At 42.7% G+C, this 26,763-nt stretch overlaps 1 protein-coding gene across 8 annotated transcripts in view; it reads left to right on the top strand.

Annotated features, from left to right (window-relative positions):
* Window positions 1-12,329: 12,329 nt before the first annotated feature.
* Window positions 12,330-26,763, top strand: part of PROM1 (prominin 1) — a 58,080-nt gene continuing 43,646 nt past the window's right edge. For 7 of the 8 annotated variants that reach the window (XM_052682260.1, XM_052682257.1, XM_052682256.1 and 4 more), the window contains exons 1-2: window positions 12,497-12,608; window positions 18,516-18,930. In XM_052682260.1, coding sequence (XP_052538220.1) covers window positions 18,711-18,930 — 220 coding nt within the window. In that variant the 5' untranslated portion in view covers window positions 12,497-12,608; window positions 18,516-18,710. Of the gene's footprint in view, window positions 12,471-12,496; window positions 12,609-18,515; window positions 18,931-26,763 lie in introns of those variants that run through there. The other variant, XM_052682254.1, reaches the window with a different exon arrangement.

The following is a 26,763-nucleotide window of genomic DNA, read 5'->3' as shown; positions in this document are numbered from 1 at the left end:
AACTGCATGTTTGAAATACAGTAGATCTTTCCATGGAGCAGAAGACAAAGTTTTGTTCCTTTCTGGAAAGCATCTAGCTGAACTGACATGAGTTAACTCTTCCAGCAACCACCTCAGGTAGATACAATATTCATGTTTGGAGATGAGGAACATTAGGGTAGCTGTTGTACCGAGTGATGTGGTTTTGTGGTATGATGGTGATGAGTCAAAGGTTGGACTAGATATCTTAGTGATCTTTCCAACCTTAAGGATTCTATGATGCTATGAACATTTTGCTCTGGATATGGAAAACTAGGTCCTGTCCAGCACATTCAGAACGGATAAACAAGCTGTCAGACATCACTTTAATGGTGAAAATAACTTTGTGTGGATGACAGAATGAGGATAAATGCGTTTAATATGAAATCTTGTTATAGGTGGATGCATAAACTGTGCATCTCATACACAGTAGCATAATTAATAAAGCATTTTTAAGGTTCTTATAGCACGAACTGTGTGTGGAAACTTCTTCCTTTCCATTAGTATCTTAATACATGGGCAAAACAGGCAGCCGTTGAAGCTAGTCTGAGAGGAAAAGCAAAAGCCTAACGGGAGGCTTTGTGTACAGACTCGGGCATTGCTGCTTTAGGAAGGGTTTTGGTTACATGAGGAGAGAGCAGCTTTGCAGCATCTCTGCCCCATCCTTCAATAGGATGCCAACTGTACCCGAGCAATGCTTACAGCTGGAGAGTGGATGCTCCAATTGGGCTGCCAGTTGGGTTAAGACTTGCTCTATCCTTGCCCCCTCTCAGCCTGTGTGAAGTTGAACCTCTCTGTGTTTGTATCCATGACACTGATTGCAGCATGCCTCTCTGCTGTTGCAGAGCAGTAGTTTGAGGTGTGAATCAGTGGCTGCTCTCTGCTGGTAGTCTTCTGCCCTGATTCTGATAGCAATGATAGCTATGTGGTGCCCTTTGTCTCAGTCAGAGTGCAGCAAAAGGGAAAAGCTCTCAGTGATGCAAATGCTGCAGTTTCATTTCTAATGTTATTTTACTATCTGGAAAAAAAAACTTAGCACTGCCTGAGGGCTTCTGCACTTGTTATGCCTTGTGACTAATGCAAAAAAGTGCTTAAGTGCAACTCTTCCTTTGTAACTGGACTCGCCGTGTATTTACCTAAGCCATTCTCTTTTGGGGACAGCTACATTTAATCATGCGTGCTTGAATCACAGTTCGGTGCTCCTCAATTTAGTACTGGCCATCCAATATTTTTATCTCTGTACTAGGGTCAGAACAGAGAAATAATCACGTGAGATTCAGCGAGGCTTTATGTGTCATACAGAGTACAGATGCTAATCTTCTACAGGCAAACTCACTTCCCACCAAATGTAGCTGATAGAAATACAGAGGAGTCAAATTCTCCATATATATAGACAGATATTTCCTTGAGAATTTGGTGAAACTGCTGTGCAGGGTCAATAATAAACATAAAGCAGTCTTCATGCAAAAGCAAAGAGTTCCAAGGTGAGAATAGAGGTGTTCAAGTTGATGGCCAGGACAGAGGCACAGGATTAGTGCACGGTATGTTTGTTAGGGTTTCACAGCACAAGATCTGTTAATGCATTAAGAGGGGTTACATTGGTGGAAATATCTATGCTACACAAAGGCCTGAAGTAAGAAGACACATGTGGCCCAATCATTTTGGAAATCTTAATCTATTTATCCTCTTTAGTATCCATCTTGTTAAACATGTAGAGCACTAAATAAATTGGTGCAACTTAAATATTTATCAGATATCTATCTCCCTGCATGTTTAAGTAGCAAGCAGGCAGCCAGTCAGAAACATTTCCTTTTCTCCCCATCTCTCCAGGATCATCTGCATTTCTCCTCTTCTCTTCAAAGGCACAGCAGTGGGGTCACTGCAATGTGGATGGAATCTCAGGCTGTGTCTCCATGGCCAGGTGGCTCACACAGGATGCTGGAGCAGAGCCCATCAGGGACAAAAGGCACAGCCCTGGTTGCCGGGTCAGCTCTTGGTATGACAGTTTCATGCTGTTTCTCAGCATTGGTCACAGCTATGAGCAGGTGTTTCAGCACATTTTTATTTGGAACAAGTTTTGTTTACCTCTGTGATTCCAAATCTTTCTGGAACATCAAGGTGTTCTGTTGTTATAACGTTTGCTGCAAATAAAAACTTCTGCATGTTCACTAAGAAGTTCAAAAGGAAAAAAAATCAATTATTGCAATGTACTACAAAAACACAGAAGCCATTAACACAGCCTCATCCCATATTCTGTTTCTACTGGTGACCATGGTATGTTTTAATGGTCCAAACACTTGTGCCAGGTGCACACAGAGCAGTGTAATTAGAATTCATTTCCAACCACTTCACACTGTGCTGATGCCATTGGAACACAAACACACTCCCTGCTGCCTGCAGTGAGGAAGGGAAACAGCAACGAGGGGTCCTGGCCCAAGGACAGTGTGCTGCAGAGCTGGGTTTGGTCACCACAGGCATCAGGCCTGCAGCAGCTCCACTGGACCTGGAAATGTTTGGTTTTGAGCTCCCTGCTTCCAACCTGCATAAATGGTGATAGGGCTGATACAGCATTTCTATTTTGTACTCCAATAGCATCTTCCCCCTTGGAGCCATGCACTTCACAAACATTTCCATTTGCTTTTTACCAGCGAGGAAATAAATGAAAAGAGAGATTGTAATACTTTTCTGTCACATGCATTACAAATTGGTCACAAAATCAACAAAAAAAATCAAAACTCTCTGACTCCTAGTTTTGTGCTATTGCAATTCTGCTCTGCATGCAGCCAAGAAGGTTGGTGGGTATGTAAGTATCTTCACTGCACTCAGCATGGCAGCTAGGTATCAGCTGTTCAGTGATGACCTCTGAAGAATTTCAGGTTGTGTCTTTATGCACCCGGCTCTGTGCCTCCCAACACCTTCCAATGACACATTCTTGCTCCATAAATGGAGGCATTCAAAACTAGGTTGGATAGGGCCCTGGGCAGCCTGACCTAGTAGATGACAGCCCTGTCCACAGCAGGGGGGCTGGAACTGGATGATCGAGGTCCCTTCCAACCTAAGCCATTCTGTTCTATGATCCTGTGATGCAAGGTGTGGAGTGTTCCTTATAAATTATGCAGGTGATACTATTTTGAGAGACAAGCATTTTGGAGACATTCTTTTGCAAAACATACTTGATAAATGAGTAAATTCCTAATCAAATATACGAAGTTAAGGAAATGGAAGTGCTAAAGAGGGAAGAATCAAATGTAATAAAAAATAGTATTAATTAAAAGCAACATAAAGACCACCAGCGAACAATAGCCTGGATAACAGAAGATTCTGGAATTTGCAAAGACACAAATATACCAAGTATGCACCAAAGATGGAGTGCTCTTTCCAAAAAGGCAAATTCAGCAGTGCACCAAGAGGAACACTCTTGGCATGACCAGAGAAGCCATCAGCTTGCTTCCTTCAGGAAGGTGGTACAATCACACACTGGCACAAGGGAATGGAGTTTCTTAAAGGTATACACAAATTATGGAGATGTTGGAAGAGATAAATGAAAACCTGACTGTTAGGATAACTTTGAAGGGGCTAGGTTTTGATCCAGAAAACAGAAGAACAGAGGAAGGACGTGGTAACATGCTTCAGTGCATGTTCCAGTATTTGAACAGTGCTATAAAAACAGAGACAATCAATTATTCTCCATGTCCACTGGGGGTAGGATAAGAAGAACTAAACCCAGTTTTCAGAAAAGAGTATTTAGGTTAGATATTAGGAAATGTTACTAATTATGAGCATAATTAAACTTTGGACCAGGCCTCTTAAGGGACATAGGGCATCTGCTCTTGTTCCAGACAGTGCTGGACAATGCCTAGGGGGGCTCTGGACGTTGCAGATGGGAAATGGGGCTGAACTCCCTCCCTACTCAGTGTCTGTGATGCATTTCTGGAGCTCTGAGATGCAGTGCCCAAATGAAACAATATTCTTGATGCTGCTCTCTGTCCTAGCAACTGTCTGTTCTCTGTAGCAACTTCTAGACAGAAAGCAAGGGGCTAAGCTAAAAAGTTAGCTCCACCTGGTTGAACAACTCAATCTAAGGCTGAATAGAAGTGCTCCAGAGTTATGTTTTATTTTGGTCGCAAATGAGTTCAAAATGACTTCATAGTACGATCAAAGCACTGCTAAATCTGGGCTAAACCTTTTCCTGCCCACTGAGAAGAAATGACATTCCGCAGATTTGAAATACAGCAACTGAGGCTGCCTGGATACAAAGGTTAACCTAGACAGATTAATATGAGCCCGCATAAATCTCTTAATGCTATTCCAAATGCTAATAGTGACTGACATTATAGGGTTTCCTGGAACTAATTTAGGAAGACGAGAACAGTTTGCAATAAAAAAATTGTTTATCTAATAAGAAGAGCAAAATTCTTTAATTACCAGGCAATTTAACCAATTATGATCTCATTTAATACAGAAATCATTTCTAAACACAGAGTACTTCCGTCTGATTTCCTAGACGCTGCACTATCCTGCACAGTGCTTTCCAAGCAGAGATTCAGATGTGTTGACAAAACCCTGGGAGAAAGGCAACTCTTATTACAACCATTTTTCTCTAAGTTAGGGAGCAGGGGGGCAGATAGATGCACAGGAGAGCTTTTATCTTTGCTATGGCTGTCCCCCAGTCTTTTGTTTCAAACCTTGAAACAGACAGCCCTGCTTCAGAGAAAATGAAACTCTTCTCCTCAGCACACAGGTGTTCCATGGAGATGCGCTTGAAGCTTTTTGCCCATGCACACTCTTCCTTTTTACTTCTTTTATAGAAATGACAAATGTGAGACTATTGTGGATCTGGCAGAGGCATAGCTCAAGTTGTAAGAGCCTTGGGGAGCTGAGCCATTTGACTGTGAGTAATCCTAGCTCCCAAACAGAACGTCAGAGCCTGGTAGTACTGCAAATCCTGCTTCAGCAGCAAGGAACGCTGTGGAAGATTTTCTCCCTCCCTAAAATTGGTGAGAAAATGTATACTGAAAATCTTTAGGCACCCAATTATAAAATGTACTAGCTTGCTCCTCCATCACAGAACTTCAGTGTTAAAAATGAAATTTGGTTTCGCTGTCAAAATCAAAAGACAACGTATTCAGCCTACTGTCTTTCAGAAGCAGCAAAAAGGCTGCAAAAAATGAGCACTGAAGTGGTTATATTATACACAGTTTTATGCTGGAAATTCAACTGGGAGGTTTTTTCAAGGGCTGTGTCAGTAAGTACAAATTAGTAACATTTGATGTACACCAGAACTCCAGGTTGGCTGACAGCTACACACAGGTAGAACTCCTCTCGTGGGGTTTAAGTAAACTGCATTCCAGTTCCAGAGCAGACTTTCCTACTCACAGATTTCACATGGGCAGGAAATGTTTGTCATGTCATTTCTCTGCTCTCACAATTTGGCAACAGTTGAGTGGAATTGACCTGCATACTTTTTTATAATGTTTTGCTGGGTTTTGCCCAGTATATTGAGATACATTGCAAGCTACTTGAAATATATGTAGTCATAAAACCAGCCTGCAATGTGCATGTTTAGTAATACAAAACAGCTGCTAAAGAAAGTTCAAAATACATCCAACGTGCACTTTTTAATTGTCTGCTTGTACTGCATCAGCCCTCGGCTCATACAGAATATATAAACTAATATATAAAATGTTTTACTACAGTGCGTTGCGGAGTACTTTTTACAGGATGATTGCTTCTACAACTGAAATATGATTTGGGAATTTATTTCTTTTCCTCAGTACAAATAGCAACAGCTACAAATCTGCCAAAGCAAATATATAAGCCTGTACAGAAGCAGAGGCAGCTCCTGGTGTAACAGAAAGTGATCTGGCAGCCTTGGAAAAGCTTTCCTAAATGTAGTGAAAGGTCCCCTCATCTGGACATGTAAAGTGAGACACATCAAAACAACTCTAATCCTTTGGTACTGTGGGACTGTTCATAGCTCTTATGCAGCTGTTCAAAAGAGTAGAAATGAAATTGGAAGCTGGATGTAGACAAGTAAATTAAAGCTAACAGTTTTATTTGTTAATAGGGGAACAAGTGGTCATTCAGACAGTTCATATTCCCACAAAGATCTGCTGCTGTCTGAAGTCTTCCCTCCAGAAGTCTGCTGTGCCTGATGAGTTTGATGTTGAAACCAGTATGTGAGCCTCCTTGACTTGATGTATGTTGTACGTATGAATCACACGCAAAGCAGTCAGAACAGTCCTCTCTGGCTCAAAAAAACACGAAATAGCACTTCATCATTCATTTTCTTATTAGACAAAGAGCAGACCAAAAACCACAGGACCTGATGCAGGTGATGAGTAAGTACCAGGATGAAAGTTTCGTCTTCCCTTCACCCACACTGCGTTCAAACTCTGTTTTCTGTGCCTGTGTGGCCAAAGGATGCGCTCAGGTGAACAATGTCCTGCCTGGCTCCCGGGGCTTCAGCATCCCTTGAAGATAATACATGATCTAATACATTCGCAGCCAGAGACTGAGCGAAGAGCAAACCAGCATAACAACAATGATGTGCCCTGGCTGCACTCACCAGCATGACTGTGAGCTCAAGCACAGAGGCAGGGAAGTCTCAGCCTGCAGCGGGGCAGATCCAAGTGGCACACCGAGGTCCTGGGTGTGAGGCTTGCTCCTACTCAGGCTAGAGTTCAAGAGTACAGTTTAGCTTTAGGGCAGCGAGAGCCTCAGGCACCCACCAACACTGTAAGTGTTTCTTGTTCGCAAATACTTTGTGTTGCCATGAAATACTTTAATGCGGAAAATAATTTGACATTCTGACTTGCTAAAAGGCAAAGGAGCTCAGCTAAAGGTCAGCTTCTCTTCTTTATGTTTTTACCAGTGGGAACATTTTTTCCTTTCCCTGGTCTTTCATCCTTTAATCAGCAGGGAGGTCAAATACAGAAAATAATGAATTAATGAGAATATTAGTAAAAAATCCCATCTCCTCCATAAAATTCTGAAAACATTTTCCTTAATAAGAAAAAATCCATTACATTACAGAGGAGAAAATGGCATTTATGCTTGAAGCAAGTTACCATCAGGGCTGGAATCTTCTCTTGCTCAGCCCTAATAAAGATTTTTGTGCCAGCCCTGAGAGGGCTGAGAAACAAGCTGCGAGGTGACAGAGGAGAAGCTGCACATCTGCTTTGCATGATAACAGCGCGTGGGGAGCAGGCTGCCTTCCCAGTGTCAATGGAAAGCAAGGCTTCAGGATTGGAAGGGACAGAAATACTGCTTCCTTTAAGTGTGCACTTTAACAAATGAGAGAGAGGAAAAAGCTCATGACTGAGCCCAGAAGCATAGGCTGAGTTATAAGAAAAAGTGTTCTCTGCCACTCTACAAGAAACTTAGTGATCAGATACAAAGGACTCCGCAAAGGACTAATAAGAGTCACCCTATCCTGTTAATAAATGCTCAGCTGAGGTACAGTCTGTGTGAGATAAATAGTTACCTCATGCAGTTCATTTGAGGAGACTTGCACTAGTTGTAAAGTTAATAATAGAAACTGGGGCGAAGGGGCCTTGTCAGGTTAACACTGTGATGTGTGCTGTTTGTGTGCTCCCTGCAAGACGTTGTGAGTTGTGGTGGTGTCATTCTCCCTGGAAACATAATGAACAGACGGATGCTTCCTTTTCTGGTACTTTCTTTTCCTACCGATATTCTATATTGATATTAAAAATAACCTTCTCCCAATCTTCTTTACTCCTGTCAGGCAGAATTTACTCCAGAGCAGACAGACAAAAGAAGGTCACTGCAGCAGCTAAGCTCATAAGGTAGGATTACGTTTTGTGGGAGGCATGGGAGAACTACACTGCATGAGGGGACTTCTGTATATCGAAGGGTCACTCACAGAGAGGAAAATGGATCCATTTCTTCCTGAAAATTGACTTCTGGGATCAACATGTTTGCTTCTGTGCTAGCTTTCAGGAGTGCACTCAGTTTGGCTGATTAATTATTTCTGCAGTGGTTTGTTCCTACTGATATACAGATACTCACTTTAATACCTTGTCTAAACTGTATGTTATAGCTTTTCCTGCCTGTGGGATTGCACAGGTCCTAGCTCTTGTGGCCACATCCTCCATCAAGCTGCTTGTTACATACAGCTGCTGCAGAGATCCCATGATCCAAGTCTCTGCATCACTGCAGCTGAAGTAGCTGTTAGCCATTTCTCCCCAGTCTTCTTTCAAAAAAACATTAGAACCTGGACAAGCTCCTTTTGTTCCAGGGCCAAAAGGAGATGTGCCTTTCCCATTGTAATTTCAAGCTTCTTTGACACACTAATTTATCAGAATGCCACACATCAAGACTTGCAAGCAAAAATAAAACATGGAGATGATGGCAAAACTGGGTAGGGGGAGCTCAGAGAAGAAGTGACAAGCGCAGAGCACATGCATCATGCAATCCCTGTCATTTTGTAACTTTATCTCTGAAATCTGTTAGAGCAACTAGTAGTGTTTTCCATCAGATGAAAAGAAATGAATATAATTCTTAAGCTGTTTGAGGAGTTGTCATGCAGATCTATCACAGTTGTGAGGAGGGGGCAGGGCGCAGTGTAATGGCAAGGCGTATAGCTGACAAAGCACCAGCTCTGTGAAGGCGTGAAGTGATGTACAGCGGCATAAATCTTGTGTTCGGATGAAGGCAAGCTTTACTGAGATTATATCACAAACTGGCATGAATCAAAGGTCTACGATGAAATGCCATGCTATTTGCTAAGTCTGAGAATGAATGTGAGTCAGATTGTCTATTTCCTTTATTCTTTTCCCTCAGGAGTAAGAAATTAAACAAATACATTGTAAGCTATAGCACACAGCAATTGTGCTGTTTCCCACCATTCTTATAAGTCCTGATCCTTCCTTTAAAATTTCTGTGGTTGGTGTATAACAGTGCGACATGTTCTTTCCTTGACATTTCCCTGCCTCCTGTCACCCCAGCCCCCTATTTTCCCAGCGTCTGCAGAGCCCGGGCTACAAACTCACACAGATCATAATCCTTTAAGCCTCACATCCCACAGGAGAATTAAGGACAAGGCAACTGTGGATGTCAGAGAGGGGACAGACAACAGGGACAGGGACATGAGCAGGGGGAGGATATGGGTACATGGGCAGGCACTGAGTGCTGCCAGGTTGGTTGTGAGGGCCTGTATTTCTCCTGCCCCTGTATTTCTGGCTCAGACAGAGGGCAGGGCTAGGCAGAAAGAAGAGTCAGGAGGCAGGGAAGGACTTTGAGGTTATAATCCATAGAAACTTGAGAAAAATGGTAACTGGGGTACAATGTCTGTAAACCACTTATCTCTACAACCCCAGCGCAGGGAAGGCACGCTGTTTCTCTCTCCCACATCCATGCACGCTTCTCTCCCTGACAGCACTCCGAAAACAGCCAGGGGAAGTCTAAATGCAACATAAGGGCTTTTTAGCCTCAATCTTTTTCTTTCTGGGAGAGGAGAAGGTTGGACATCTGATTTTAGTTCTCTTCAGGCAATGCTATACCTAGCGCAACTATGACCAATGATAAAGGTTATTTATCTAATAGACCTTTAATCATAGGCACTGCTTAAAAATCAATTACATGATACAGCTTATAGTTAAGCTCTAAAACTCGTGTATCTTCCTGTTATCTGAGGATTTTTCTCTGAGATAACAGAGATGATTGATACTCAGCCAGATTTCCAAATGCTCAGTGCAAACAAGCACAGAGCAAGTTTCTTCATCCAGCTGTTCCTATTTTGGACACATATTTCAGAGCAGGTTTTCAAGGGCCTTAGAACCTACTGTGCTGTGGTTTGACAGAGCACTTCCTCACTGATGTCAGCAATGAGGGGTTTTACTATTCTGGGGACTGGAGTGCTGAGATCATTTAAAAGTTCTGACCACAAAGGATAAAGACAGAGGGTGTCTTGATGAATTTTAGTCCAAGTGTCCCAAAACAGAAAGGACCACAGGAAAAAAAATGTGTGGTCCCTGGAAGAGAAGTTTTCTTGATATTCTTTCAGCCTGCTCTGACTGTGTGCAGTTTTCACACGTTCCCTTTTTCAGATGTGGCAGCAGCAAACGTGCAAATCTGGTAGCAGCATGTTCACGGCCAAATGTCAGGCAGGTAAATGTGCAGCCAAGCAAACCTGGCCTCCGCTGTGACATGGACAGGGACTGCAAGCTGGTGCAGTATTTCCCACTTCACAGTTGTCCACCCCTACCTGACATGCAGAAGAAACATCAGGGAAAGGTCAACAGCTGCTCAGAGCACTTTCAGGCCAGACATACACTTGGCTTGCCAGCAATACAGTGGGAGGCAGCTGAAGAGGTCAGGCTTCCATCCACCGTATCTCAGTGACACATTAACCAGGTCTTTCTCAGAAAACACATTTTTAGTACCTAACATGGATAATGTTCATCAGGAAACTGGTGTTGCCTTAGTTTGCTGAGGAAGCACCTCCATTAACAGAGCTGCTCTTGATTTAGTCTAGTTTGAACTCTTTTGTGTGAACACTCATGTCTTTTTCCTGTAAATCTAGTTGTATGTCCTGCTTGCAAACTGCAGCCACATCTCACTTAACAGCCCTGTGGTAGCCTACCATTAACCTCTACTAAATCTATTGCGTTAATAAGTAATCCAAAAGAAAATCTTAGTGTCTTCAGCTCCAGAAGGGCTCAATGTCCTTAATTTTCATTCAACATGCCTCTCTTCCATATTCCCACATGGCTATCTTTGATTTCTGGCTTACTCTTCTGCTGTTATTTATTGCTGTAGCTATGTGCTTTCACTCTGCAGTTTAAAATCAGTCAAATGGCACCAAGATTCAGCTTCTCTCTTCTAACACTGCACAGAAGTGCTAGAAATCAAACCCACCAGATCATTAGATTAATAGTGTTGGTTACATGCAGCCTATTGTTTGGAAGGCAAATTCTCTTGTATTTAGAAAATTTTCATCTGGAGCTTAAGAAGGAGCTGTACTTCTAAATTTGAAGACTATCTGCCTAACTTAGCACACTTGTCCTTTTGCAATCGTTTTCTGTGTCTCACCAAAACTATAGCATCACCTGCCTTTGACACACTGCTTGGGTACATAGGAGAACTGTAACAAGAGCTGAGACAAGATCCTCTAGCTGAGCTCTGTGCTGTACTCTCCAGCTTGGGTTGCAGCACTCAAGCTGAACAATCCAGGAACTGTGCTGGTCAGAATAGTTGCTCTTTCTGTGTGGAGCCAATGTGGCAGCTTGTTCTACAATGTACAGTGCTGGCAAATGCCCTGAGTTGAAATACAGGTAAAATTCAGCCATGCCAAATACTGCTTGTGAGAAAAATATTCAATCCTTGGTCAAAGTTATAATAGCAAGACAGCCTCCTGCAATAGCAGAAGCCTTGGTTTCATAGAATTACAGAATAGTTGGGGTTGGAAGGGACATTAAGGCTCCAATTCCAACCCCCTGCAGTGGACAGGGCTGCCACTCCCCAGCTCAGGCTGCCCAGGGTCCCATCTATCCCTGGCCTTTAGGGATGGGGTACCCACAGCTTCTCTGGGCAGCCTGCCCTGGTGTCTCACCACTCTCTGAGTAGAGAATTTCTTCCAAACATCTAACCTAAATCTCCTCTCTTCTAGGTTAAAGCCCTCCCCTTCCCATCCTTGGTGTCTTTCTACTTGCACAAAGTCATTTCCATCAGTGTCCTCTCCATCAGTGCTTTCAGGACCTCTGAGGAGCCAGTGTGGTCCTGGATGTCCAGCAGAAGTTCCTGCTTTGCCCTGAGTGGTGATGCTGGGCAGTGGAGGGCCTAGTAAGAGTTGTAGGAATTGTTCCCAAACCCAATGACTTGATATTGCAATGAGGGGTGTGGTTTTGAAATACCAAAACTGCAAATAAAAATCACAGAGGGCAAGTGAGGAGAGCGCAGGAGCCTTTGGAAGTGTGTTAGTGTGTCATGGCATAAGGAAAGTTGCATTTTGTCTGACCGAGGTGTCACTGGGCTCAGAAACAAAGTCACTTTAAAGAAAAAACATGGACTCCAATCCTAAAAGAGGCGATAACCTTGTCAGGAAATAAGGGCATCCACCGGGAGGAGTGAAACGAGATGTTCTTACAAAAACTGATGAGAGAGGTAACCCGGCGGGGAGGAGAGCCGTGCCCGCGCTGCCGCAGCCCGCCCAGCAACAGGTCGCGTCCGCAGCGCACCCATCGCGCCGCAGCCCGGCCCGAGCCCCCGGGCCGCCCCCACGGCGCCCAGTGGGGCGAAACGCCTCACGCTCCTCCTCTTCCTCCCCCTCTCCCTCCTCTGGCCCCGGCCCGCCGGGGTGGTCCTGTAGCCCGGCCCGGGGCAGAGCCCGCCCTCCGCAATCCATGCGCGGACGGCACCGTCGCTGCGCTCTGAGGCGGAGCGGGCCGAGCCAGGACCGGAGCCTCCGTCTCCCCGACCGCGCTCCGCCGGTGAGTGCCGGGCGCGGTGTGCGCGGGGAGGGGCGGCAGGTGGGGCGGGGCTCCTCCCGCTGCGGGCGGCACAAGTGCTGCCCTTCCCGGAGAGAAAGTGCGGCGGCGGCGCGGGAGAGCTGTTTCATCGGGAACCGGGTGAGGGGAGCGAGCCGGGAGGAGGGCTCGGTTTGGGTGCCGGGAGAAGCCGGTTGTGGGAGCGGCGCGGATGGCTGCGGGAAAGGAAGGGGCTGCGGCACGGCGGCGTGCGGGGAGCCAGGGCGGGTCCGCCCGCGGAGGAGAGCCGGGCGGCGGAGACGGGGAGAGAGGAGCGAAGAGCTCCGGGGATGTCCGGCCGCTGCGTGGGGGGGGCCGGGGCCCTCCGCATTGCTTCGTTGCGGGGAGGAAACCCCCCGCCTCGGCGCTGCGGCGGAATGGTGGCTGCGGGCAAGGAGGGCGGCTCGCCCCTTCCCGCCGTGGGAGCGCGCTGCGGCGAGCGCCGCACCTGGGGCGGCTCGGCCTCTCCACGGCGGGGCGGCTGCGGCGACAGGCATCGCTTATCGCCATCCGAGCGCCGTGCGGGGGGAAGCGGCCGGAGAAACTACCGAGCGGTCCGCGTTCCGGCAGAGGCAGAGCTAAGGCGCCCGCGCTGCTGTGCGGATCGAGGACTTGGCGGCGTGGCAGGGGGCTGAGCCTCGCCGGCGCAAGTAATTGTAAAGATGAGGGAAACTTGGTCCGAGCTGCGAGGGAGTGCAGTCCGGTCTGCTGTTGGGGCTGCGCTCAGCCCTCGCTCGTAAGCAATTACGGGATGGCTTTGTGGTGTTCAAGTGATGCTGAGGAGTGCTCTCCCAAGGAAAGGCTTTATGAGCACCGGGGTAAACGCATCGCTTAGCCTCATATTAGGTATTTGGTTTTGAATCATTTAGTGAAAACATAAACTTTTAGGCAGAAAGTCAGAGCTGTAGATCCTCTGGGAAGATAACTCACTTGGAGTTTATTTGTGTGCATATGTTAGTAAACTGCTGTGACTTCTGTAGCAGCAGACAGTGTGGGGTTGGCTGGTTGGTGAGTGGGTTCTCTTGGTTCTGCTGGTTTTGTTTGTTTGGGGAGTGGGGGAGTGTTGTGTATATTCGTGTACTTCATACACAACCAGCTAGCAGCTCAAAGCTAACCTGGGTTCCACATACCCATGTTCCTGACTTGAGTGCTTCACATTGAGCACCAACAAGCACAGCAGGTGCCTCCTGCAGCTCCCGGGGAGGGGGGATTTTGTTTGTGTAGGTGCCATCAGGCAGTTCTGCAGTCCCTGGTGCTTACTGGGCTTATTTACATTCTACTCCTATGGCAACAGGTTGTAATCCTTGGTAGGCTTGAGAGAGATTGTGTCAGAAAACTGTACCTTTCTGACTTGATGGCGTCTGGCTAGCTGGCTGTAATGTATCTCATTTGCAGTTTTGTTTTAATGCACATTGGGGAGTTGAAGGCCAGCTGTAGCTACCTGTGTTGTGGCTGTCATAATTAATTTCAGTCTTCCGCTGGTTGCTTTCACTCGAACCTTGAAGGGTATTATGGACTCGGGTTTTCAAATGACTAATTAAAAAACATAACAAATGCAGCCAGCTTTTCAGGGTGGGCTTCCTGCGGACAGCTGCTTCTTCCCCTGTTCCGACCTGGTTTGCTGCCAAGAGGCTTCCACATTGAGTTTGAGCAATGTAGCCTCTGGTTGATTGAATTTCAGTTCACAGGGTTAATCATAGCCACATGACTGCACTGCAGAGTTGTATTTGCATGGATTGCAATGTTAAATGGGAAGCCGGTCCTGTAGTAACAAAGAGTGGGGCATCGTGATGCTTCTGAGGAGAATATCATAATGCTTCTGAGTTCTGCTCATTAGCTTAGGTACCATCATAACAGCAGTTACTGAACTTCTGCATCTCAATTTGTCTCTTCTTCTTAAACTTGTACTGCAGTTGCTGAAGCATTATTGGTTTTGGAAAGCACTGCAGTTTGTTTGTTTTTTAATATGATGTGATAATATTGCAGCACACAGGGCGAAGCAGTGATGATGTTCTCTACACAGTGCTAGCAAAAAAAAAAAAAAGAAAGCCTAAGAATTCAGTTTAGTGACTTATGTGGGATACTTAGGTGACAGCTGCAGAATAAAAAGCATAAGCTCCACTCTTGTAAAGTGGATGCTTGCAAACTGCACAGAACATAAAGTTTTAATTGCTACACATCTTCCATAGTTAACAGATGGTTATTTTCATAATCAAAATAGTAATGAACACCTTACTTGATAATTACTGGAAGCACTCCGAAGGTTCACACAGTTGATTTTTCTCTCCCTGTTTGCTTGAACATGGCACAAGTTGTGCAAGCAAACTCGTGCTGATGTCACACTGCTTTGTAGGAAATGAGACGGCCACACACTGCAGTGAGGATTATCATGAATGGTATATATGTCATTTCTATTCATATACCATGCTTGCATTTCTCACAATTTCATGGATTGATTTTTTTTTTCCCTTTCAGCACTGTTCATCTAGCATATTCAGCTACTAAAATGCTTCCAGCTCAGGTTGTGAGTTTTTTTTTTTAATAGCTACTGAGGTGAAGGTAACTACGGGGAGCTTGTTACATCAGAGTTATTTTTAGGTAGGTTGAACAGCTATTGAATGCTCACAGGTAGCCTGAGTTATAGGTTTAATAGTGCTTCTGCAAGTTCCTGCTCACTATTAATGAAGCCTTTATATAGTTTAGGGACGATTTGGTGTCAGCCTGAAGGAATCACTCAATAAGCCTGTATATACCAAGTTCATTGCGATGGATTTGCCAGTAATGGGAGAAAGAGCACATCTGGTTGAATGCTGCAGGTTCTTTGATTTGCAAGATGCCTGCCTGCTTTTCGAGAAATATTGAATTTCATAAAAGCTCAGCTGAAAATTATACAGGCCTGGAGATTTCTGTAGTGTCTTCGGAGTGGAAAGGTGGTTGTACATCTCTGTTCAGCAATACATTGTTTGTGTCTGCAGTACAGGTAGTGTCCTTGCAATTTCAGTAGCATCCTTTTTGTGAAACTGCCAGGATTCAATATCAGCTAGTGGATGAGTTCACTCTTCTGCCAGGCATTATTTTTCAACATCAGAAGGACATGTTGGTACTGCTTTGTTTTCCCATTTGTACAATTAGATCTAGTTTAAATTGTCCTTAGCCTAAAATTTGGTCTGTTTGGGATGGGGAAACAAAAAACAGTTGTATGCATCTTCGTCTTCCCCCTTCTCTCTAACATAACAGCTCACAACAGAAAACATGCCCTGTCTTCTAGCTCTGCCTTAGGACACCAGTTATGGTCATCTTCCTCTCTAGTTTTATCATTCACAAACACCCCTAGCATTCCCATGTAGTGTTTTCAGCCTGTTTCTGTCTGTGTCTGTAACTTCTGCAGGGGTCAGAGATGGTGTGTGTTATCTCCTGATTTGCTGAGCTCTTGGAGAGCATTGAGAAGTCTCCGGAGCACTCAAATTTACACAGAAAATGTTCCAACTTTTTAGTAAGAGTTCAGCTTGGTTTATTTTATCGCACTTGCACAACCTTCACAGATTTGTCATTAGGAGAAAATAAAAATCTATTGCACTTAATTGGGATTTTGTGATACTTTATTCCATGGAGTTTGTGTAGATCTGATAATAAACTGCCGTCAAAGCAATTTGCATTTTCTTTTGATTTCTGCATTCAGCCATGGTGTGGCAGGTGTATTAAAGAAAATTGTGCTGAGAAAAATCTCAAGAATCTCAGTCTCAAGAAATGATTGAAGGGGGAAAAATAATATGTTGGAGCTGGATAATTGATGGAACACTTCTCTTATGGGAACAGGCTGAGAGAGCTGGGGCTGTTCAGCCTGGAGAAGAGAAGGCTCCAGGGGGACCTGAGTGCAATCTTTCAGTACCTGACGGGGGGCTGTAAGAAAGGACAGACTCTTTAGCAGGGTCTGTTGTGATAGGATAAGGGGAAGTGGTTTCAAACTAAAAGAGGTGAGATTTAGATTGGATATAAGGAAGGAAAAAAATTATGCAAAGCACTGGCACGAGTTGCCCAGAGAGGTGGTGGCTGCCCCATTCCTGGTGACATTCAAGGTTGGGCTGGATGGGGCTCTCAGCAACCTGACCCAGCTGTTGGTGTCCCTGTTCAGTGCAGGGCACTTGGACCAGATGGCATTTAAAGGTTCTTTCCAACTAAATGGTCCTGTGATAATTTTTTTTTTTCTGGCATTATTATTTAACTAAGCATATCTTTCTGGAATGGAAATCCATTTATTTTTTTTTTTTTTTTAATGTCTGCTAAGATTTTATATTTCAGTGTTGGGCGTTATATAGAGAGAAACACATAACATTGGCTCTTTGAGTATGGCTTGGTAACTCTGATGTTCATGGGATTATATAACTGTTTGTCTTGTTTTTCACTGGGCATTGGGTGGAAAAATAGATTTAAGTTTTCCTTTTTAGTTAGATTGGGTTTCAGGGAAACAAGATTGTCCCTAGTTCTTTGATCAGGTTTTGTATTTCTGTGTTCCATGTTTTTCTTGATGCTAATCAGACTTCTGCATACAGGAAGGAGCAGTAAACAAGCCTGCCATGTGATTTCCAGTGAGTCAGTGCTGGCTTTCAGATAGGCAGCGTGTGTTTTACCAGGGAATGTAAAGCGTGGGAGAGACGAAGACTCACCTTGCTACCAACTTCAGAAGTGTTTTTGTCTTCAGACCTCCTTTGACGTGGAAGCACCTTGGAAGTGAAGAAGCTGCTGTGGCTTTGGGCTGGCTGCAGCTGTGATTGCAGTGTTGCTTTGCCCACTGTTGTTGTTTTGCACTGGGTGCTCCCTGTTTTCAGGTGGTGGCTGGTTGTGAGTGGTGCGTTCCCAGTCATCCCCACTGGTGGCATTCTGGTCAATGGGTAAAGGCTTTCCAGGAGTGAGCCAGTCTGATGGATGACTTCCAAAGTCAAGAGGGAGTAAACACTGCCTTTTATTGGTTGTGGGGTCTTTTTTTGAGTCGCTTTTTGTTGGATTTGTTTTTTGTTTTTTTTTTTTTAATTATTATTATTATTATTATTATTATTTTTGGAGAGGAGGGAGTTCTTCCTTGGAGAGCACTGTGGCCCGTGCTGCGGTGAAGGAGTGTTAGCTAGCTCTAGGTAGGTGAAAATGTGGCCAAGTGTTTTGTTGGAAACTGGGGGATTTTCTGCTTGTTTTTCTTTTCTGACAGTAGATGAAAGTGTTGTGGTTTTGTAGACTGACAACATTCTTAACACTTTATAGGCATCCAGAGTCATCTTAATGCTACTCAACTTCAACAAGACATTGTATAAAAACTATTGGCTGCTCAGGCTCTGAAGGAGAACGTTGTGAAAGTTTGAGTTCATAGAAAGCAATTGAGGACCTGCACTGTTATCTTTCAGGAGGACAGTAGATTTTTTTTCTCATTAAGTTTTCAATGATAAAAAGTTACTGTACTGTCAAAACAAGTGGAAGCTTAAATTCTTTCTTGAGATGAGTCTTCGGCCTTAGCTATGAAATGGGTGTCACGAAGTGCCATCTGCAAGGTTGTTTGTGGGGAGGGAAGTGGGAGTGCTATAAACTAAAAAGTTACAGATTAAAGAAACTGCAAGATATAACTAGTAGTTGTCATCCTCTATAGTAACTAGAGGTAGCTGACTGAATGCAAACTACTGTGATGTGACATACTGTATTTAGTTAGAACTGCAGTTTGTATGTTCTACCTTTAATTTTGCATATTTTCTCTGGAGCTGTCCCAGTGCTCTGCTTTGTTTTTGAAAACTCATTGACCTGGAACTGTGCGTAATTGTTTTTATCCCCCTTTCAAGTACAGCATGTGTAGCAGACCATTTTATTCACAGACTTCAGTTCTTTTTTTCCTCTGTCCTTCCAAGCTTGCTTTTACAAGTGTTGGTAAGTTCAGTGTCTGCAGAAAATTGCAGGTATCTCGCAATTTCTGCTTGCATGCCAATACTGTAATGAGCTCAGAGTTTTTTCTTTCTTTCTTTCTTTTACTAGAGATGGTGCGCTGAGTCACTTCCATGAGCGGCTCCTGTACCACTCCAGAACAAGAAGACTGATGTTAAAGAATAAAGGTGTGAGGGCAGCAGTGCTTTGCTGTTGAGAAATCTAGCTCCTAAGTGAACGTACTGAAGATTTCTGGAGTTGGTGGGACAACTACCTCTACCTCAAATTTTATGAATACTGCTAGCCATGGCTGTGGAACTCTGTCTGCTGCTGCTGCTGTTTTGTGGAGGTACTATTTCAGAGGTTCAGCCTATATACAAGCCGCCACCTGGGACTTTGGATTTTGGATTTGTACCTGCCAAGACATATGATACAGGTGCATACCATGAACCTGGGCCAATAGGAATTTTATTTAAAGTAGTCCATGCCTTCCTGTATCTAGTGCAGCCCAATCCTTTTCCTCAAGGTAAGCAAACAAAATTGTTTTTGTTTTTCACTTTAAGATTTGTTACTGATTCATTCACATTATTGTAGATACCAAGACAGTAATTTGGAAGTAAATGCTAGTGAGGGCTTTATTAGTATTATTAGTATTAGTAATATTAGAGTATTAGCTTTATTAGTAGCATGCAGCGTGGCCTGGCAATGTGCACAGTATCATGTCAGATAACATTGTTCTGTTCTGCATAGTTGGGTGTTATTAATGAAAAATGAAATGTTAATGAAATTTCACAGCACTTCTTAGATATCTCAAAGCTGTCATTGATACATTCGAGGCTGTTTTTTCTTATGTGCACTCAGAAATGTGGGGTTAGGAGTAAAGCATAATTTGCAGGAGTAAAGCATGATTTGCTTTGTATTTAATATTAAATCCATAAAAGACAGCTCATTAAGATTTGCATATTGTGATAATCTTTCTTGAAATACAGCTTTATGGGATGTACTCTCAGAAGGATCATAGAAACATAGCAACTAGAAATAAACTCCTTTTGTTTCTGTATCTTCATCCAGTCAACTCTCATAAATCCACTTCCATTATGCAAGCGTGCAACTTTGTGTTCCTTTGTGATCCAGAGTTAAGAATGAAACTGCATCTCTTTCCATTCCTTTTCTACTGAGTTCTTCTAAAGGAGAAGCGGAGACATGAGAAAAGTGTGTGCTTAATGAGACTACATTGCTTGAAATGTGCTTTTGGGATCTGTGTGTTTGTGGGGTTTGTAGTTGTATCAGTGGAACTTTTCAGTGTGCTTTTTGTTTCATTTAGCTGTCCAAAGAAAATGCTAATGTTCGTATAGTATTAATATTTTAAATAATGCCAAGGTGAAGTTTTAATGACCTAAGAACAGCTTTAGTTTGCTACTGATTAACTTGGCATTTTAGCTGTGGCTATGTATAAAACAAGATTATATTATTTTGTAGTATATATTTCAATTATGTTAAATCCTTTACTAATTTAACATCTTAAATTCTTTGGTTACATGCCTGTATAATACGTACCAATGATTATTTGCTTGTATTTTTTGCCATTTCTTCAATAGCTGTAGAAGAATGAAGTCAAATGAATTAATTGTATTCAGACAAGTGCCTGGAGATCTTGAGGTTAACCTGGGGAGCAAAGGTCTGACCTATTCCCTGCATTATCTGTCTTCCCAGCAGGCTTTACTCCAGGTGTACTGAGGGCCGTTGCATGAAGCTGGCAGGAATGTCACCTTTTGAAGGAACACTTTCCAGATGCCTCTGCTTTTGTGGCCTCTTTCCTGCCATGAAATGTGCAGATGAACTATTTCACTCTCATGAGATGTGATATGCTGAGTTGTCTGCATTCAGCTCTCAGAAAAAGGCCTTTGTTCTGTCCAGAGGCTTGCTTGAATATTTTACTCTTTTGATTATGGAAACTTGAGTTCAGTGAGATGTTTACTGTGCCTTTGTAGTAACAGGAATGTGGTCTATAGCCTTGTATGTTTTGGTCACATAATATTAAATTTCACATACAAATGATTATTGAGTATAGAGTTTGCTGTCAAGTCACGTGGAGTTGTTTAAGTTCTAACGTCAAGTGTGTGGATTGTTGTGAAATACAGCATTAAAGAGAAAGGAACCATCTAATAGTAAATCACTTTTGCTTACCTTGTAAGTTTTGCACGTGTCACTCATCTCATTCCCTCCCAACAGATGTTTCCAGCCAAACCAGATGTTCTCAGAAGTTTGGCTTTCAGTGCTTTCTTTAGGTGAAGTGCTTTTCCCATGCCCCCACGTACCTCACTGCAAAACACAGATTTGACGGATCATGTCAGTTTGAGTCATACCATTTAATTGGTTAATCCTCTTAATCTCTTTTGCCATATGCTGTTCTATTTTCACATTCAGTGTATTAATAGTGTAGTTAAATATTTGAAATGCTGTGTGTTTTTTTTTTGTTTTTTTTTTTTTTTAAACTGCCAACTTGAAATAGGATTAATTCTGATTCAGAGATGAAAATAAACATTAATCACAAGTATGCACAGAAAGCTGTTTTGGTGTGTCTGACTCAAAACATCATCACTGCTGTTGGTCTGGAGCTCCAGAAGAGTTTGTTCCAGGCTGATGCCCTAGAGTAGTGCACATAACCACAACATAGGGTAAAAATGTGGCTCGCAGGCAGAGCTCTGTATCAACTTATAACTTTGATCTTAGAAACCTTATTTTTTTTTTTCCCCTTAGTACTTGGAAGTACTTAATGTTTGCTTTTCCAATCTACAGTTATGCTTAGCTGGGAGGAAAAAGAAGGAAAAAAAATATGAAAAGTGACAGGATTGCCTAACTGCATGTAGATAGATATTCCTGCCTTTGCAAGTCATTTGTGTGCTTCCAGTAGTGCTCTGATGTTGCAGTTCTGTACACCTTGAGTCCCAATAAAGCCTTCAGGAAAGAAGCTAGCATGAGCTTCCTAGCTTGTGATAAAGCAAAAGATGAAGTCCTTGGGAAGAGTTGTTCTTAAGTTTTTCAATTGCATGCAAATTTATTTAAATGTTCTTATTAGTTACTTTAAAGCTGAAAGTGATTATTTATAAAGAAAATCAGCCATGAGGTATTCTATAAGTTTGTTTTTGGTTTTGTTTTTACTTCCTTTTTAGTTAAAGCTGAGAAACTGTTTGCATAGCTTCAGACTAAGTATGTTGCCCATGCCATAAGGTTTGTGGGCATGCAGCTGAATCTAAGTTCAGATTTAATAGGTAAGTTATTAATGGGATTAAATGCAGATGTTGAGTAAAGCACACTGACAGAACCTGAGCAAGGAACTGCAACCCTTTAGGTTTGCTTAAATTGCTGAGTCTTTAGTGACAGTGCTGTACTGATTGGATATCTGATTGCAGTGCTTCAGCGAGTGTGAACAGATCCTGCTTCCAGCGTCGTCTGTCAAATACTTTTGCCTTTACTAGATAATGTACTGCTGCAATGGGAGTGATTTGCTCTGGACCCCTGTGAGGAGTTAATGACATACTGGGATGGAAGAATCTGCTTGGTCACTGGCTTGCTGCATGATGCTCAGTTGGTCTCTTCAGTCATGCAGTGCCTTGATTTGTCTGTTTCTAACATGAAGAGGATGGTGCTGCTGCTACTGTTGAGACTATAGGCTCGTTATTCCTTACTGTTAACATCTTATTAGTTTACAATGAACAGATAACAAAAGTTATAGGTTGCTTCCAGCACTCAATTAAATACTAAGTGACATCTACCAAAACAAGTTGCAGGTTTTTGTTTTGCTTAGAATTTGTTGCAAACTAAAGCTTGGCATGTTAATAAAGTTAAGTCAGTTTGCACGTGTGACGTGGTGTGCATCACCTGTTGTGCTGAGGACCTGCAGATATGAGCTTAGTGTAGAAAAGGCATGGTCAGTGTGAGCCCTGGCTGTGTGGCTGTCTTAGCGTGGCTTTGTTCCCATGGAAACTACACGTTAGTTGCAGTAAGACGATTTTAATCTGAAATTCCACTTGCCAGCGGGATCTGCACAACAAATCTTCAGTTTCACAGCTTGTGTCTTGTAACTAATATGCAGGGAGTTCACGAAAGAACCAAGCTGAAGTTCCTTTTCTTTTTAGATAAAATAAGACAAAAATTGAAGGCACATTCACCTTGTTGTGCTGTGCCTGAGCATATTGCTAGACAGTTATGCTGCATACTTTTAATTACAGCTGCTTTGTAAATGCTTCTACTTCTGGATTGCACCATTTCTGCTGAAGCAGAAATGAAACTTTAATGCGAGTCTGAATGCAGGACCTTGCTAGGCAGAGTATGGTGTGGAGAGGTGAACGTATATTCCTTATGGGAAAGAACTGTAAGCAGTTTCGTAGACCTGAACTGCACCTCTCAGTTCTGTTTTCAGAGTCTCGTATTTTGAGCAGTTTCGGCATCTTTCAAAGCTGCTGCAAGTCATGGAGTTTACAAGTTTGTTTTGTGTTGTCTATTCCTGAAATCGTGTCACATGAGCGTATTCAGCAGTTGTAACATTTTTTTTACGTTAACATTAAAAAAATCATATAATTTTTAGGTGAATATAAGCAGAGTATCCCTAGCTAGTACAGCTGCAGTGGAGAAATGTTCCTTCTTTTCTGTATACCATTGTGTATACAGCAAAATACAGGTATTGTGTGATATGTGTGGTTTTTTTAAATACATTTGGTGTGTTGGATGAGAAGGAACTGCGTGCACACTGCTTCTGACTTCGGTTCAGGTGCTGCAGTTTAGCAACATAAGGAAGCACTCAGTTTTCCAAAGCGATTATGAACTTCTACAAAAGCTTGTACTGAAATATCCTTTTCCAATTGTGTGAAGTCTCAGTATCAGTTCAGGAATGGAGCTGCACTGATGTGATATACTGCTTTTTTGTGCTAGTTTGTAACACCTACTCCTTGTGGCATGTGGGTTGATTTCTTTCTTATTGCTTGCCTCCTGGAGTTGGTTTGAGAGCACAGATGGAATTGCTGGTGCAGGAACTGAGAGGAAGGGAGGGTTCTCTGAGAGTAAGACCTGCCTCTTAGTGAGGTAGCTGTTAGATTGGCCAAGCTGTGTTGTGAAATGACCATTTCATTGAGCTGTGGAGTCACTGCCTTCACTGCAACTGTATAGTGTGGTTTGGTTTTTTTCAGTACTGTGGCCTCAGCTGTGACATGAATTTCAGGTAATAGCTGGAGAGAGTTGAAATGAAAATGGCAGATTTCATTGATAGGTGTTATGTATAGTAAATAGTGCTGGTATGATGTGGGTAGAACTGGAATAAGAGGGGGAAATTACAGAGCTTCCTTGTGTGATTGTATGGGGTATATGCTGAAAGAAATTCCTTGTGTCTAAGATTAGAAATACTGTGAAAAATTGAGCAGCAGGAAGATAACAGGATAAATTAGCATCTTCTTTTCTCTGCCCACTCACATGCACTTAAGGAAATAGTGTTTAAAAGATCATTGCTCGTTTCATGCTGGGAAGCTAAGAGGTGCTCTGCTTGATAGCATACATATGTAAACAAGGAACACAGAAATAGTTTCTGACAAAGGCTTGAGATCTGCTACTTGTAATAGGCACCAGAAGCATAATTTTATTTTATTTTTTTCCAAAACTATTCCAAACTATAGACTATCCAGCAAATTGCTTGTCAAAATGATTTTTTGTGAATTGACAGAGCTTTTGGGTGAGGGAGGTTTATGCAGATTATCTACTGGAAGCCACCATAGGAGGGGGAAAAAAAAGGTTACACTTCTCTAATGTCATCCTGCCTATTTCATTAGGATTATGTAAACAAGGAGTCCCTTATGGAGACAGGCATTATGCCAATTATATGTAAGTCAGTTGTAACCAGTGTGGCATATATGATAATCTGAAAATCTACCGCTGTACACGTATCTGGAATCTTCTCTCTGCAGTATCCTGAATGCTCATTGTGATCTGGTTTAACATTGCCTGCTGGCTGTGCGTAGGAGAAAAACACACTTCAGCAGCAATTGAAAAATGACAATCCAGCATTGCAACCTCGATAACATGAAGGCGAAGCCAGCTTCCAGATGAGACAGCTATGTTCTCTCTGTCTGTTGGGAACAGTGGCTGGTGTGTGGTTTGGATGTTTTCTGTGAGAGCTGACTTGGGAAAGCTGTTGCAGTCTGGGGAAATATCAGAGCAGGGATTGAAACTATCCTGACCATGCAACATTTATGGGAGACGTGATGTACGACCAAAGAGCTGGTCAGTGGTGTTCCCTGCATCCATGCATTGGGCTGAGACCTGAGTGCATCAAACCCAGAGGTTCTGGTTGCAAGGACGGGATGAGTGAGAAGTACAGGACAGGATTATCTTAGTGGGTAGCCTTGATTAATGTTCTGGATTAAAAAAAAATTGACTATTTTATTAAACCATCTCCTAAAAACGTAAGTATTTGGCTGATTATTGCTCCTTTGTGTAGTGTGTGAGTAACATAAGTTATTTTGGATGTGGCATAGTGTCCATGTACCAGCAATTACACCAAAATGCTGAATTAAACTCCTGAAATTCTGTGTGCATTCATTTTACGTGGTGTCTCTAAGGGATTGGCTATTCCACATAGTATTTCATGAGAAAGAGAGAAGTAGGTTTAAGCATCAGTTTGTCTGTGTTTTGCCTTTCAAATACCAGTGCACAATCACAGTCTTAGAACATACTACATGAATATAGTGGTAGTTTGTATCCCTCTCTCTGGTAGCAAAATTGTAATCAGGACATCTGAAACGTTGAGTGTCTTGTGTGGTGAGAAGTGTGTTGGAATAGGTTTTGGGTCAGTTGCCTTCTCTGGTTGTGTATCACAAGTGGATTTTTAGGCTGCCAACAGAACTCCCTGTTCTTCTTGGCTTGGTGGGACTGATTCTGGTTTCTCTTCTCCCCCTCCATTTTATTTTTACGTGCTTATCTCTCTATGTATTATTGGACCTTGTTTTCTCTTGTAACTTCTAGTTCATGAAATGTTTGTGGAGAGAGAGAGAGAGAGAGAGTGAAAGTCTCTTAAAGGCAAATAATAGAATCACAGAACTGTTAAATTGGAAAAGACCACTAAGATCATCTAGTTAAACTGTCAACCCCTTGCCACCATACCACTGATCTACATCGCTCAGTGCTGCGTCTCCACATTTCTTGAATACCTCCAGGGATGATGACTCCACCACCTCCCTGGGCAGCCTGTGCCAATGCATCACCACTCTAAAATAGTAATTTTTTTCCTAATATCCAACCTAAAACTCACTTGGTGCTGTGTTACTTCTCATTCTATCACTGCTTTCCTGGGAAAAGAGAACAAAATGAAGTGAGTTAGAAGGGAAGTCAGCTGCCACAGATAGTGTAGTTTGAATTTATCAGTATATACATCTTAGTGTAAGCTTACCAGTCTGCACTGTGCAGATATATTTTCTGCTTGTCTGAAAAAAGTAAATTATTACCTATATTGCATTTTAACGTAGTCGAGAGCTTTATGTTCTCAGAAAATGCACCAATTATTTTGTTTTTGTGAAGTGTAAAAAAAACTGTTATGGTGGTGAATATTTTTACTGATAGTAAGTACTGTTTGGGATGTGTAGCTCAGCTGAAAGCTGCCATACAGAACAAACAGAAAGGTGAGGCATTCCTTCACCTTCCTTCAGTGTAGCAGCCTTTCCTTTGTCTTTGATTTTTGAGTGAAGGATGGTCTGGATAGGATTTTGATCCAATGTAAGTGCCACAGTAAGAAAATGTGGAAGATTTTGACCTTTGCAAGAAGGTCAGAAATGAAAAAACATAGGGAAGGAATTCTGAGAAACCACAATAAAGCTCCCAGAAAGCCACTTCTTGAGGTAATTAAAAAGTGGTACCAGCAGGACTCCGTACCAATCATGTGCTTTCTTATTTTCAGTGATTCACTATAGCAATATAGAGATAGGATTTTCTGTGCTTTTCTCAGATTATGAGAGCTTCTGAGGACAGAAGTGAAGAGCAGGAAGAATGCTATTGTTCATACAATGGAAATATGTACAATTCTAATAAAGTCCAGTATGTTACACAACCTGTGAACAATTAATTCCCTGCAGTGTGCTCAAACAGACAAGCGTGCGCAGTGTACCAAGTTAAATCTTTGCTTGTAATCTGCTGTAAATCCTTACCAGATGGTGGCCTGGAGAGAACTTTAGGTAGCTACTACAAACAAAATAGATGCCCAAAAAGTAGCGTCTGTGGCACAAGCAAAGCATTGCGGAAGTTTCATTGTCTTCAGCATATGAGGTGATGGAGTTTCTGTGTGGATCCTTCTTCAAAGCTTTTTACTTGTCTTGGTGTC

The sequence above is a fragment of the Tympanuchus pallidicinctus genome, unplaced genomic scaffold, assembly GCF_026119805.1.
Source record: "Tympanuchus pallidicinctus isolate F22 unplaced genomic scaffold, pur_lepc_1.0 scaffold2, whole genome shotgun sequence".
In the NCBI taxonomy this organism is placed as follows: Eukaryota; Metazoa; Chordata; class Aves; order Galliformes; family Phasianidae; genus Tympanuchus; species Tympanuchus pallidicinctus.
This window is presented reverse-complemented; position numbering and strand designations above follow the sequence as displayed.